The sequence below is a fragment of the Galeopterus variegatus genome, unplaced genomic scaffold (genome assembly GCF_000696425.1).
Source record: "Galeopterus variegatus unplaced genomic scaffold, G_variegatus-3.0.2 Scaffold626, whole genome shotgun sequence".
Lineage (NCBI taxonomy): Eukaryota > Metazoa > Chordata > Mammalia > Dermoptera > Cynocephalidae > Galeopterus > Galeopterus variegatus.
Window position 1 is genome coordinate 204,860 of NW_007726737.1, and position 11,190 is coordinate 216,049.

At 57.8% G+C, this 11,190-nt stretch overlaps 1 protein-coding gene across 1 annotated transcript; it reads left to right on the plus strand.

The window, feature by feature from the left end:
• The first annotated feature begins 2,145 nt into the window (after positions 1 to 2,145).
• Positions 2,146 to 5,655, plus strand: CTDSP1 (CTD (carboxy-terminal domain, RNA polymerase II, polypeptide A) small phosphatase 1). Its single transcript, XM_008570758.1, has 7 exons — positions 2,146 to 2,389; positions 2,741 to 2,886; positions 3,348 to 3,452; positions 3,582 to 3,638; positions 4,276 to 4,368; positions 4,490 to 4,675; positions 5,239 to 5,655. Exons 1-7 carry the CDS (start codon positions 2,146 to 2,148, stop codon positions 5,365 to 5,367), a joined length of 960 nt encoding a protein of 319 aa, XP_008568980.1. The 3' UTR covers positions 5,368 to 5,655.
• Positions 5,656 to 11,190: the final 5,535 nt, after the last annotated feature.

Consider the following 11,190-nt stretch of genomic DNA (forward strand, 5'->3'; position numbering starts at 1 on the left):
CCTCTCCGCTGCCCTCGGCGTGCCCGGCGAACGTGCGCAGGGCTCGCACCCGGCGGCCGGACGGGACAGGCCGCGCCCGTCCCGCCCCGCCCTGCCGCGGGGCCCCGGGGGAAGGAAGTGCAGAGGCGTGTGTGTCAAGACTTGGCGTTATTATTTTTTAAATTGTGAACACGAGATAGAAACGATGAATGGGAAGCAACTTCATGAACGGGAAACAACAACCCGCAGACCCCACGGGGCGCACGATGCGGGACTTTCCCGCGTGAAGAGTCCGCACGAGAACGCGGCCCCGAAGTTGGGTGGAGGGTCCCCACCGGCCCGGGTGGAGAGGGTGTTTGCAATCTCCTAGACAGCTGGTGTCCGAGGCCCCACGACCGAGCTCCGGGCCCCCTGTGTGCGGGCGCCGTGCTTGGGAACAGAGCCAGGTCCCAGCTATCTCCCCCCACCCCCGGCCCCTGTAATCAGCGTGCCCAGCGTGCGGGGGTGGAGGGGGGCGTCTGGGAAGCGCTCTGGAGAAGGTGGCATTTCCTCAAGGTCGGTGGGACTTGGCTCCGCAGAGGAGGAAGCGCATTCCAGGCCGAGGGGACAGCGCCCGTGGAAGCCCTGAGTCGGGGAGGCACTCGGCTCCTGCCGGCGGGAACGCGAGGTGGCGCGGGTGCGGCGGGGGGACGAGCGGGCTCCAGGTGGGGCAGTTGGGAGGGGTCGGCAGGGAGCTTCCCGTGCAGGGATTCGGAACTTTCACGCCCCACAGAGCCGGGGCACCTCGTCTAGAGACCGGTGGGTGGCGACGGTCACCGGTAAAGAGCGTAACGCTGTGGATTTGCACAGATGTTTCGCGCTAGCAGAGCTTCTGCTCGCTCACGACGTCGCTGCGAAGGGGCCCCTGCGATCATCCCCACACAGGAGAAGACCCATTTTGCAGATCAGAAAGCATCATCCCGTCTTCCCAGATGAGGAAACCGAGAAGCGGCTAGTCCCCGGCCCTCGGAAGGCGCGGAGGTGGAGCCGCGCCGCCCCCAGGCACTCAGGGCGGGCGGGCAGGGCCTTGGCCCCGGGCGCTTGGCAGCCTGGAACTGTGAGCCGGGTGCCAGCCCTGCCACGCAGCCGCAGAGGCTCAGCCCCGCCGGCGGGCGTCAGGAAGGGAGGCGACGCCCCCTGGAGCGCGGCAGGAACCCGGCGCGTCCCGCCTCCCCGCCCGCCGAGCGGAGTCGGTCCGAGAAGTGGTGAAAGCCGCGGCCGAGTCCAGGTCACGCCGAAGCCGTTGCCCTTTTAAGGGGGAGCCTTGAAACGGCGCCCGGGTTCCATGTTTGCATCCGCCTCGCGGGGAGGAAACTCCATGTTGTAACAAAGTTTCCTCCGCACCCCCTCCCTCCCCCTCCCCCCTAGAACCTGGCTCCCCTCCCCTTAGAAGCTTTGGCCGGGCCCTGAGCTCCCAGCCCGGGAGGGAACGGGGAGAGTCTGAACTCGGGGAGGCTCAGAGACGCGGGGCGGGGCCTGGCGCCTTGTAGGCGCTCCGGTCTGCTTGAGGTAGGGAAACTGAGGCAAGGGGGGGCGCCTCCAGGGGTTCCCCGGCTGGCAGTGCTTGGTGCCCGGGCGTCGCCCCCTCCCCCCCCCCCCGATTGGCGCCAATGGGACTGGGAGATGGGGGGTTGGGGAGGGCCCTTCCAGGCCACCCGCCGAGACTCCGCCTCTTCTGGGCTGCGGTCGGGTCTGGTCTGGGGAGGGGGCGCCGAGGTGACAGCGGGCTGGGGAGGCTTGCAGGGATCTCCCGCCAACACTCGGCCACGTTCCGCACAAACTTCCGCGTCACGCGTGGAGGTGCCGAGCCCCTCAGGCTCGGAGAAGGTCCAGCGCTTCCAAGAGTTGCCCGCGCGCCCGCGGGGCGAACGTGCGCCCAGCCTGGCACGAGGCTCCCAGGCTGCAGGCCCGAGGGCGCCCGGCCTGTGCACACACGCACAGACCCGCGAAGCCGCGCCACTCTGCTGAGGCTGCGCCCGAGGGGCTGGCCGGGCCACTGTGGGGGTCTGTCCCTGCTCTCCCTCTCGTGGACTTAAGGGCTTGGAAGTTCCCCCCACGTCCGCCCACCTCCAGCCTGGGTCTTGCTTCGCCTTGGGCAGGGGGCACGGGTGGAGGGACGGGTGGAGGATGGGCCTGTCAATCAGTCGGCCGCTGCGGGGCTCCGGGTCTGAGGTCTGGGCTGGGCGGTGCGGAGGAGGCGGGGCGACACTTAGCCGCGGGACACTGGCCCCAGGCCTTGGGGCTGCACCCCCTACCTCTGGGCCTAGCGTCAGTGAGGACTTTGGACCCACGGGGGCAGAGAGAATGGAGGGAGGCTGGGAATGGACGCCCAGGCCCCAGGCCCTGACTCTCCTGAGCATGAGCTGGCCAGGTAAGGTCGGGGCAGAAGGCAGCTGTAGCGGGGCTGATCTGTCAGCAGTGACCGAGGCTGAGGAAGAGAAAGGGCACCTGGTGCCCCTCCTGCAGGCAAACCACTCCCTAATGTGGGTCCCTCTGTATCCCCACTAGACCTGCTTGTGGGGGTTGCAGGGGACCTGGAGCCAAGACTGGTGGGGTCCCTGGCAGGGATGTCTCACCGAGAGGCAGGAGCCACCCAAATGTGTCTCCCTTGGTGAAAAGGGGCATGGCCAGATCCTCCCAGCTCAGGCTGGCACCGGGGCACAAACGTGCACCTCTGCAGGACAGTGTGCACACACCCCCAACTTGGGCCTGGCTGTTTCAGGTGACCAGAAGCCAGCTTCCCAGAAGCCCCGGAGCCGGGGCATCCTCCACTCGCTCTTCTGCTGCGTGTGCCATGACGACGGGGAGGCCCTGCCCGCCCACAGCGGGGCACCTCTACTTGTGGAGGAGAATGGCGCCATCCCCAAGGTGTGTGGTGGCCAGCAGGGGCCTGCAGGGGCACGTGGGCTCAGCCCAGGGGGGCTTACAGGAAAGGTGTGCCAGACCCAGCTTTCCTGACACACTTGTAGACCCTGGAAGGTACAGAGGAGGGGGTGGGGGCCTCCCCTGCTAAGCCCTACAGCCTCCCCACCAGGCCCCACCTGCCTGGCTCCATCTGCCCCAAGACTGGCCTCCCAGCCGAGGGAATCCTGAATTCCCCTTCATAGATGGAAGCTTTTCTCTGAGTTGACTCAAGTGGGGAAGCAAGGTCCAGAGAACCAGGCAGCCTGTCCCGGCCCCAGAGTTGGCAGGAGCAAAGTGGGGAAGGGGTAGTATGTCCCACTGTCCCTGTGGCTCCTCAGGGAGAGGCTGGGGGAAGGAAGTCTGTGAAGGAGGAATGACAGGGACTTGAGAGAGGAGCCCCGAGCCATCCCCACCCCTACCCACAGCAGACCCCGGTCCAGTACCTGCTCCCCGAGGCCAAGGCCCAGGACCTAGACAAGATCTGCGTGGTCATCGACCTGGATGAGACCCTGGTGCACAGCTCCTTCAAGGTGGGCCCTGCCCCACAGCCCTCAGCCCCGGGTCTCAGAGGGGGGCCTGCCCTGGCCTGGGAGGGAGGTCTCTGCTGCTCCATCCCTGGGGCCCCTGCCCCAGCTGCAGCAGCTCTTTTCCCCCTACAGCCAGTGAACAACGCCGACTTCATCATCCCTGTGGAGATTGATGGGGTGGTCCACCAGGTGAGGGGCCGGGGGAGGAGGTGGTGGGCTTGGCATCTGCCCTCCAGACCCCAGGCTCCTCCCACCAACCTGAAGAGCCCCAGATGGGACTTTGATAGAGGTGGAATGTCAGAGGCTCAGAGACTTGCCCAAAGTCACACAGAACCTCCAGGGCTTGGCCTGACTCCAGGCCCACAGAGAGTGGTTCCTCCTCTCGGCCCCCCTTGCCATGCCCCCTTGCCCCACCCTGCCTGGGACCCAGTTCAAGTAATTCAGGATAGGTTGTGTGCTGTCCAGCCTGTTCTCCATTACTTGGCTCGGGGGCCAGTGCCCTGCAGCCTTGGGGTGAGGGGGCTGCCCCTGGGCTCCTGCATTTGGCTGAGGTTGAGGGGAGGGCAGGAACTGGGAATTAGCGATACCCTGTGAGATAGGACATGAAGCTGGTGGAGTCGGAAGTTCATTCTGATCCTCTTCTGGGAGGGTGGGTGGTTTCCCCAGCAGGGGTTGGGGCAGCTGGCCAGGTGGAGCCTGCAGGCCCTGGGGCCAGCCTCCCTCCTATACTCCTCTGCTCTCTCTGCTCATGCCCTCCCAGCCCTTAGCCACCCCCCACCCCACCCGGCCTGTGGGCCAGCAGTCCCCTCACTGGCCCACCCCCCAGGTCTACGTGCTGAAGCGGCCCCACGTGGATGAGTTCCTGCAGCGAATGGGCGAACTTTTTGAGTGTGTGCTGTTCACTGCCAGCCTTGCCAAGGTGAGCCCCTCCCCACTGAAGGGATCCTGGGGCAACCCTGCCCTCCCACCACCTCCAGCATGCAGCCAGATAGACCTCTGGGCCACCCTGAGCCCCAGGATGACCCACCTCCCACCCCCAGTATGCAGATCCAGTAGCTGACCTGCTGGACAAGTGGGGGGCCTTCCGGGCCCGGCTGTTTCGAGAGTCCTGCGTCTTCCACCGGGGGAACTACGTGAAGGACCTGAGCCGGCTGGGCCGAGACCTCCGGCGAGTGCTCATCTTGGACAACTCACCTGCCTCCTATGTCTTCCATCCAGACAACGCCGTGAGTATGGGTGGGACCCGGGCAGGTGTCTGAGACCCAGGAATGGAGTCAGCTCAGGCCGCCTCAGCATGCCCAATCCCAAGCTGGACAGTCTGGGGACTAGTGCCCTCCCATCCCTTTTTCCCACCCCCCATTAACTGCCTGCCACCCACTCGCCTAGTCCGTCCTCTGCTGCACTTCATCGATCACTGGGCGCAACCTGTATGTGCATAGAGGGCACTTGCCATGGGCTGGGGTCCCTGTCACACAGTGGAGCCATTTCAATTTTACAAATTACCAGTTGTGACCTATTAGTGGGCCACAGAACTAATTTAGTGGGTCCTGATGAGTGTTTTTAACAAAATGAAATGGCATAGAAAACATCAGAGTGCTTTGCACACAGTGCAGTTAATGTTGTTTCATGGAACTTTTGATTTGTCATATACATATAAGTGTGTTTTACTGGGGGTTGCTGAGGGGTTTCCAGGAACTAGATGACCTGAGCAGTGGGTGCTTAGGGCTGCCTGGACATTCTGCACCCAGGGCCACCTGCCCCCTCACTTTCCTGCTCCCATCTCCCTCAGGTACCCGTGGCCTCATGGTTTGACAACATGAGTGACACAGAGCTCCATGACCTCCTGCCCTTCTTTGAGCAACTCAGCCGCGTGGACGACGTCTACTCAGTGCTCAGGCAGCCACGGCCGGGGAGCTAGTGAGGCTGATGGGGCCTGGACCTGCCCCAGCCGACGCCTGTACCTCCTCACACGCAGACTCTGTGCGGCGCCCACGCTCTTTATTAAGAAAACCCATGAGCTGCCACCACACTCATCGCCATGGGGAAGCAGGCATCTCCCTCTCCAGCCTCGCCAGGCTGCGTAGGGGCAGCAGACTGCACCGAGTGCCTTTGAACCTCTTCTCCCTTCTTGGGAGATCTGGGGGACCCTGCCTGCTGCTCCCCCTTTCTGTCTCCTCTCTCTGCACTGCCATGTTTCTCTGCTGCCAAATTGGGCCCCTTGGCCCCTTCCAGTTCTGCTTTTTTTGGGGGGGTCGGGTCCATTCTGTTGCCCATGCCTTGGACCCCTAGCCTGGGAACTGTGGATACCAAGTGCCTTGCATAGAGCCCCCTCTTCCCTGCCCAGCTTTCCCAGGGACACGGGGCCACGAATCCAGGTCAGCTCTTGCCTGAAACAGCCCGCAGGTTGCTATAGTCTAAGCTGGTCAGGCTCTATCAGTCCCTTACTTGGGACTGATAGAGCCCCCACCAATCTCTGCCTCCAAGGGAGGGGAGGGGAGGGGAGAAGGTCTGTCACCACTTGTGAGGTGAACAGGGGTCCATCCTTCATAACCCCACAGTCTGGCTTTTCCAGAGCTGAGGGCTGCTCCCTGCATCACCCAAGCCCCGACCCCTAACAATTGCCTTAATCACCGCAAGGCCCTGGGGCTTGGCTCCCCCAGCTCTGAGTGTGGGGGCATAGGCAGGACCCTCTTGTGGTGCCATATAAATATGTATATGTGTATATAGATTTTTAGGGGAAGGGGAGAGGGAAAGGTTGGGGTGGAGACACCCCTCCCTTGCCCCTGTCCTGGGCCCAGATATTGGGGGGAGGGAGGGAAAGAATTTTTACATTTTTTAAACTGCTATTTTCTGAATGGAACAAGCTGGGCCAAGGGGCCCCAGGCCTGTCCTCTGTCCTTCATTCCCCCTTTTCTCTACTCATTCATTCAGAAAACATTTATTGAGCACCTTCTGTGCCCAGCACTGTGCTAGGCCCACCAGCTAAGTGTGTGGGGGGGAGGTCTGTACACCACTGAATTGGTGCCTCCCCCACCCACCCTCAGACTTCACCAGTGCCTTTTGGGGATCTATAGGAGGTGGGACGTTCTTGTGGGGTTTAGGGGTCTCCAGGAAGCCTGGCCAAGCTGTCTCCCTCCCCTGTGCCAACCCACCCCCTGTAGCACCCTGCCTTGCCCCCTGCTGGCTGGGGGCAGCTCCCAGGACATCCTGCCTTCCAACTCTGACTCCTGTTTCAGAACCCCCTCCCTGTACATGCCGAGTCTGGAGGTCTAGGCTTTGGGCTCTCCCCAGGGTCTAACAGTTAAGGGGACCCACATACCAGTGCCAAGGGGGATGTCAGGTGGAGATGTCATCATTCCCCACCCTGCAGAGCTGGTGGGGGGAAGAAGGATATGGTTGGCTTGAATCGGTGACCTTCCCGTTTAAGTGCCTTCTCCCTGACTGTGTGATGAGAACTAAAGAGAAAGCCAGAGCCCCCCATCCTGCTTCTGTGGTTATTGGGGAAGGGGTTTGAAGTGGGGTGAGTGATTGTGTCTTATGCCTGTGACTGCAGTGTGACCCTACTTCAGCAAGTCGTTTGGAGAGGGGTAGTAGAGGGGCTTGGAGCTTCCAGTGTGAATGGGGCAGGGTTAAGAACCGAGCTTTGAATTGGATCTGGGCTGTACTATTTAATCATCCCACCTTAGCCTCGGTGATCTGATCTGCGAAATGGATATAAACTTTCTTTGCAGACTTGATCAAAGTCCTGGACACTGATGACTCAATACTATCAGCTATAGGGCCGGCCCGTGGCTCACTCGGGAGAGTGCGGTGCTGATAACACCAAGGCCCTGGGTTCGGATCCCACATAGGGATGGCCGGTTCGCTCACTGGCTGAGCGTGGTGCTGACAACACCAAGTCAAGGGTTAAGATCCCCTTACCGGTCATCTTTAAAAAAAAAAAAATAACTATCAGCTATAAAGCAAAACTAAAATGCCTCGGTAGGGGCGGCCCCTGGAACGCATTGGGGACGGGGGCGTGGCCTCCGCCCCGGAGCGAGCGGGGGCGGGGCTGGCGGGGCTCCCGTGGGCAGAGGGGGGCGGGGCGCGGGGAAGCCGAGTGGAGCCGAGGACAGAACTTAACCGGGCTGACGTGGGCCGGCTGCGAGGTCGTCGGCCAGTGTGATCCGCGGGCTGTGGCATCAGAGACTGTCGCGGAGATGGGTGGGGCCGGAGTCAGGGCTCGGCCCACCTCCGCACCCCCCAGCTCGCCCCGGTCCCGCTTCCTGCCCGCGCCCCTCCGGCCCCGGCCGCACTTCCTTTGCGAAACTGGGCAGCTCCGGGCCGGGCCAAGAAGTGCCCTCCCCCGGCTGCTTCCCACGCTGGCCACTAGGGGCCTCCCTGTCCTCGCGGACGCCTGCGCTCTCCGGTGCCTGCCCCTCCTCCGCCTGCTCCCTCCTCCACCCGGGGGGCGCGGGGAAGCTGGGGGCCCGCGTCATTCACCCCTCTCAGGAGTGGGGAGCTTCTGGCGCCCCCCAACACACACGTAGTGGGGAAAATGGGGTGTGCACTCCCAAATGTTGGTCCCTGTCCCCTCAGCTGCTCCTCGAACCCACCCACCCCTCCTGAATCCAGCACCAAGCCTGCTTCCTGGTGCTGTGTGAGGGATTATAACTGTGTGTGAAGCTCCCTTCATCGTCACACACACACTCTCCCCTGGTAGGAAAGAGCCAGGAAGTACTCACCTGGAGAAGCCTGCAGTACTCTGGATTCAGCTCTGGTCTGAGCTGGGTGATCGAAGCCCATAGCGAGATAAATACCCAGCATTCCCTGGTCTCTGTCCTTGTCCTCCAGGTCCTGCTCCATTTCCTGCTCTCCATGCAAACACTGGCACCCCCCAGATTTGCATCCCGGAAGCCAGACACAGAGGAGCCGCCAGGGCTCCCAACTTTGAATGAGACCACAGTGAGGCTTCCCCACAGCCTACACACCCTCCACCCACACAGAGTTCAACTCAACCACATGTTTCGGTGCTTACTATGCTCCAGGCACGGTGCCAGGACCAGGCCATGCCTCTGCTCTCAAGGAACTAACACCCTGATGTGGAGAAGGAAACGTGAATAAGTAATTTAAAGACTGTAATGCTGCAAATGCAGTGCGGGAAAGAAAGTAGAAATTAAGGTGAGAGTGCAGGGAATACCTAATCCCTCCTGGGCAGCCCTGGGGGGACTGGAAAACACTCCCTGCAGGAGGGATGCTCAGAAGAGTTTGGAAAGGAGGAGTCAAGCAAAGGTGGCCTGAGTAAGGAGGTTGCACCAGGAGGGGAAGCTGTATGAGCAGAGCCTGAGTGACAGCCACAGCAGGAAGTGTAGGAAGAGACAAAAATTTTGGAATGGCACACATTTCATGGAAAATGAGGCTGCAGAAACAGGAGTGGACAGATAATGCAGTTGTATAGCCAGACCAAGGGAGTAGCCTTTTTCTTGCAGGCAGTGGGTACCACTGAGAGACCCTGAGTGATGCAGAGAGGAAGAGGGACATGTTCAAACCTGGCAACTGCATGCTGGAAGCTGAATTTGGTAGAGGGACATGAGACCTTATTGAGAGACCACAACCATGTTCCCAAAGATGGAGGATGAAGGCTGAGCTGGGGCAGAGGCAGAGTTAAGAGAGAAGAAGGAAAGAATGATGGATGTGAGAAAGGAGATAAACTTGGCAGAAGTGGTGGCTGTTTGGCTCTGGGGAGAGGAGAGGGAGGAATATGCCCTAACTTCTGGCTTTGGAGATGTCAGCTATGAAAATGTCTCTAACTGAGCCTGGTATGGATCAGAGATTCACTAGTTCCTTATTTCACACACACACACACACACACACACACACACACACACACACACACACACACACAGGTGGATTCAGGGAAACAGGCACCTGATACAGTGATGCTGGCAGTAGTATAAACCTGTGCAACCTCTTTGAGGAGTGGTTTGACAATATCCACCAAAAATATTTTAAAGTGCAGACACCCTTTGATTTAGTAATTCTACTTTTAGGAATTTACCCTGTAGAGAATGGCTAGTATTGGTATCCAAACCCTTGACCTTAGTGTTACAAGGCAGTTCCCTAATCAGTTGAGGTAACCAGCCAGCCCTATGCCCACTTTTGATGTAGTTAATCTGGCAAGTCAGCTTTCCCACACCCATGAGGGCACCACTAAGAAGAAACCTGCTAAGATTCTTGATCTCCAATTACAACAGATGGAGACTCCCAGGCAAAACTCTAAACAGAAACTTCCTGGCCTGTGCTACTACTCTAAGAAACTGAGTCACAGGAAAAGAGATTGCCTCAAAAGAAAGAGGAATTCCCTTTCTCAGCTTTCCTTTCCTCCTCCCCCATCTGGTGACCAATCTCAGTGAAGGGGTACCAAGGACCTACAGGGGCTTTTCCCAATTCTCCCATTTACTCATCTGTGTAAAAATGATCCTTCAAATTTGGAATGAGGTTTCAACCATGATCATAGACACCTGAGCAACACTCTCAGTCCTTAAAACCACTAGCTTCAATCAGCCCCTGCCTCAGAGTAATAAAAAGATACAAATGGTGGGAGTTTAAAATAAGCCATTAACTGCTTTTCTCTCACAGCCCATCTTTTTTGCTTTGGCCCTCTCCGAGACAAGCACCCCTTTTGCTTGTTAATTCTGCTCCTGTCCACCAAGAGGAATTTCTTTTTTCTGGAAAGGGGGAAGTAATGTTAAAATTTGGCAAACCAAACTGTGCCACCCTTTCACTGCTAAATCAAATACCTGTCTCTTTACAGGCATAATCATCTACTGATATTGGCAAATTTTACTGTGTACCTCCTATAAAAATCCAAATTGATTCATCAAAACCCCTGCCTAATATTAAACAATATCCATTAAGCCAGATTGCATTACAGAGTATCAAACCTATTATAGAAGAATATTTTAAAAGGGCTTTATTATTTCATGTACTAGTTCTTGTACTACCCCAATTCCACTTGTTAAAACACTGGGTAGAGATTTATTTGGGACCTCAGAGCAACAAAGAATATTGTTCCATGGCATCCAGTGATTCCAAATCCTCATAACCTTTTAAACTCAATATCCATTAATAGCAGGCTTTTCATAGTCAATGATCTAAGTAGTGCATTCTTCAGTATTACAGTGGATTAAGTCAGCTAGTATCTTTTTGCCTTTACCTGGAAAGACCAACAATTCACCTGGACAGCAATGCCCCAGGGTTTTACTGAAAGCCCTTCTCATTTTTCTCAAATATTAAAAGCAGATTTGGAGAAATTTTCCCCAAGGCTCCACTTTACTACAATAAGTGGATGACCTCCTTCTTTGCTCTCCTCAGAGGCAGCCTGTGAAAAGGACAGTATACACCTGTTAAAGCAACTGGCTGCTAAAGGTCATAAAGTACCTGAAGAAAAACTGCAGCTAGTACACACTCAGGTGAAATATTTGGGCAATTTAATTTCAGAAAATGGATTATATTTAGACCCAGACTGTATTCAAGTAGCTTTGCAATTTTTTCAGCTACAGACCAAATGCCAACTCTGTGGGTTTCTTGGGCTTGCTGGTTACTGTCATAACTGGATCCCTACCTTTTCTCTTCTGGCCCAACCTCTGAATGCTTTACTTAAGGTTACCAAAGACAACTCCATTATTTGGACAGAATCTAAAGAGCAAGTTTTTTTTTTTTTTTTTTTTTTTTGTCCGTGTCCGGCAATGGATCGCAACCC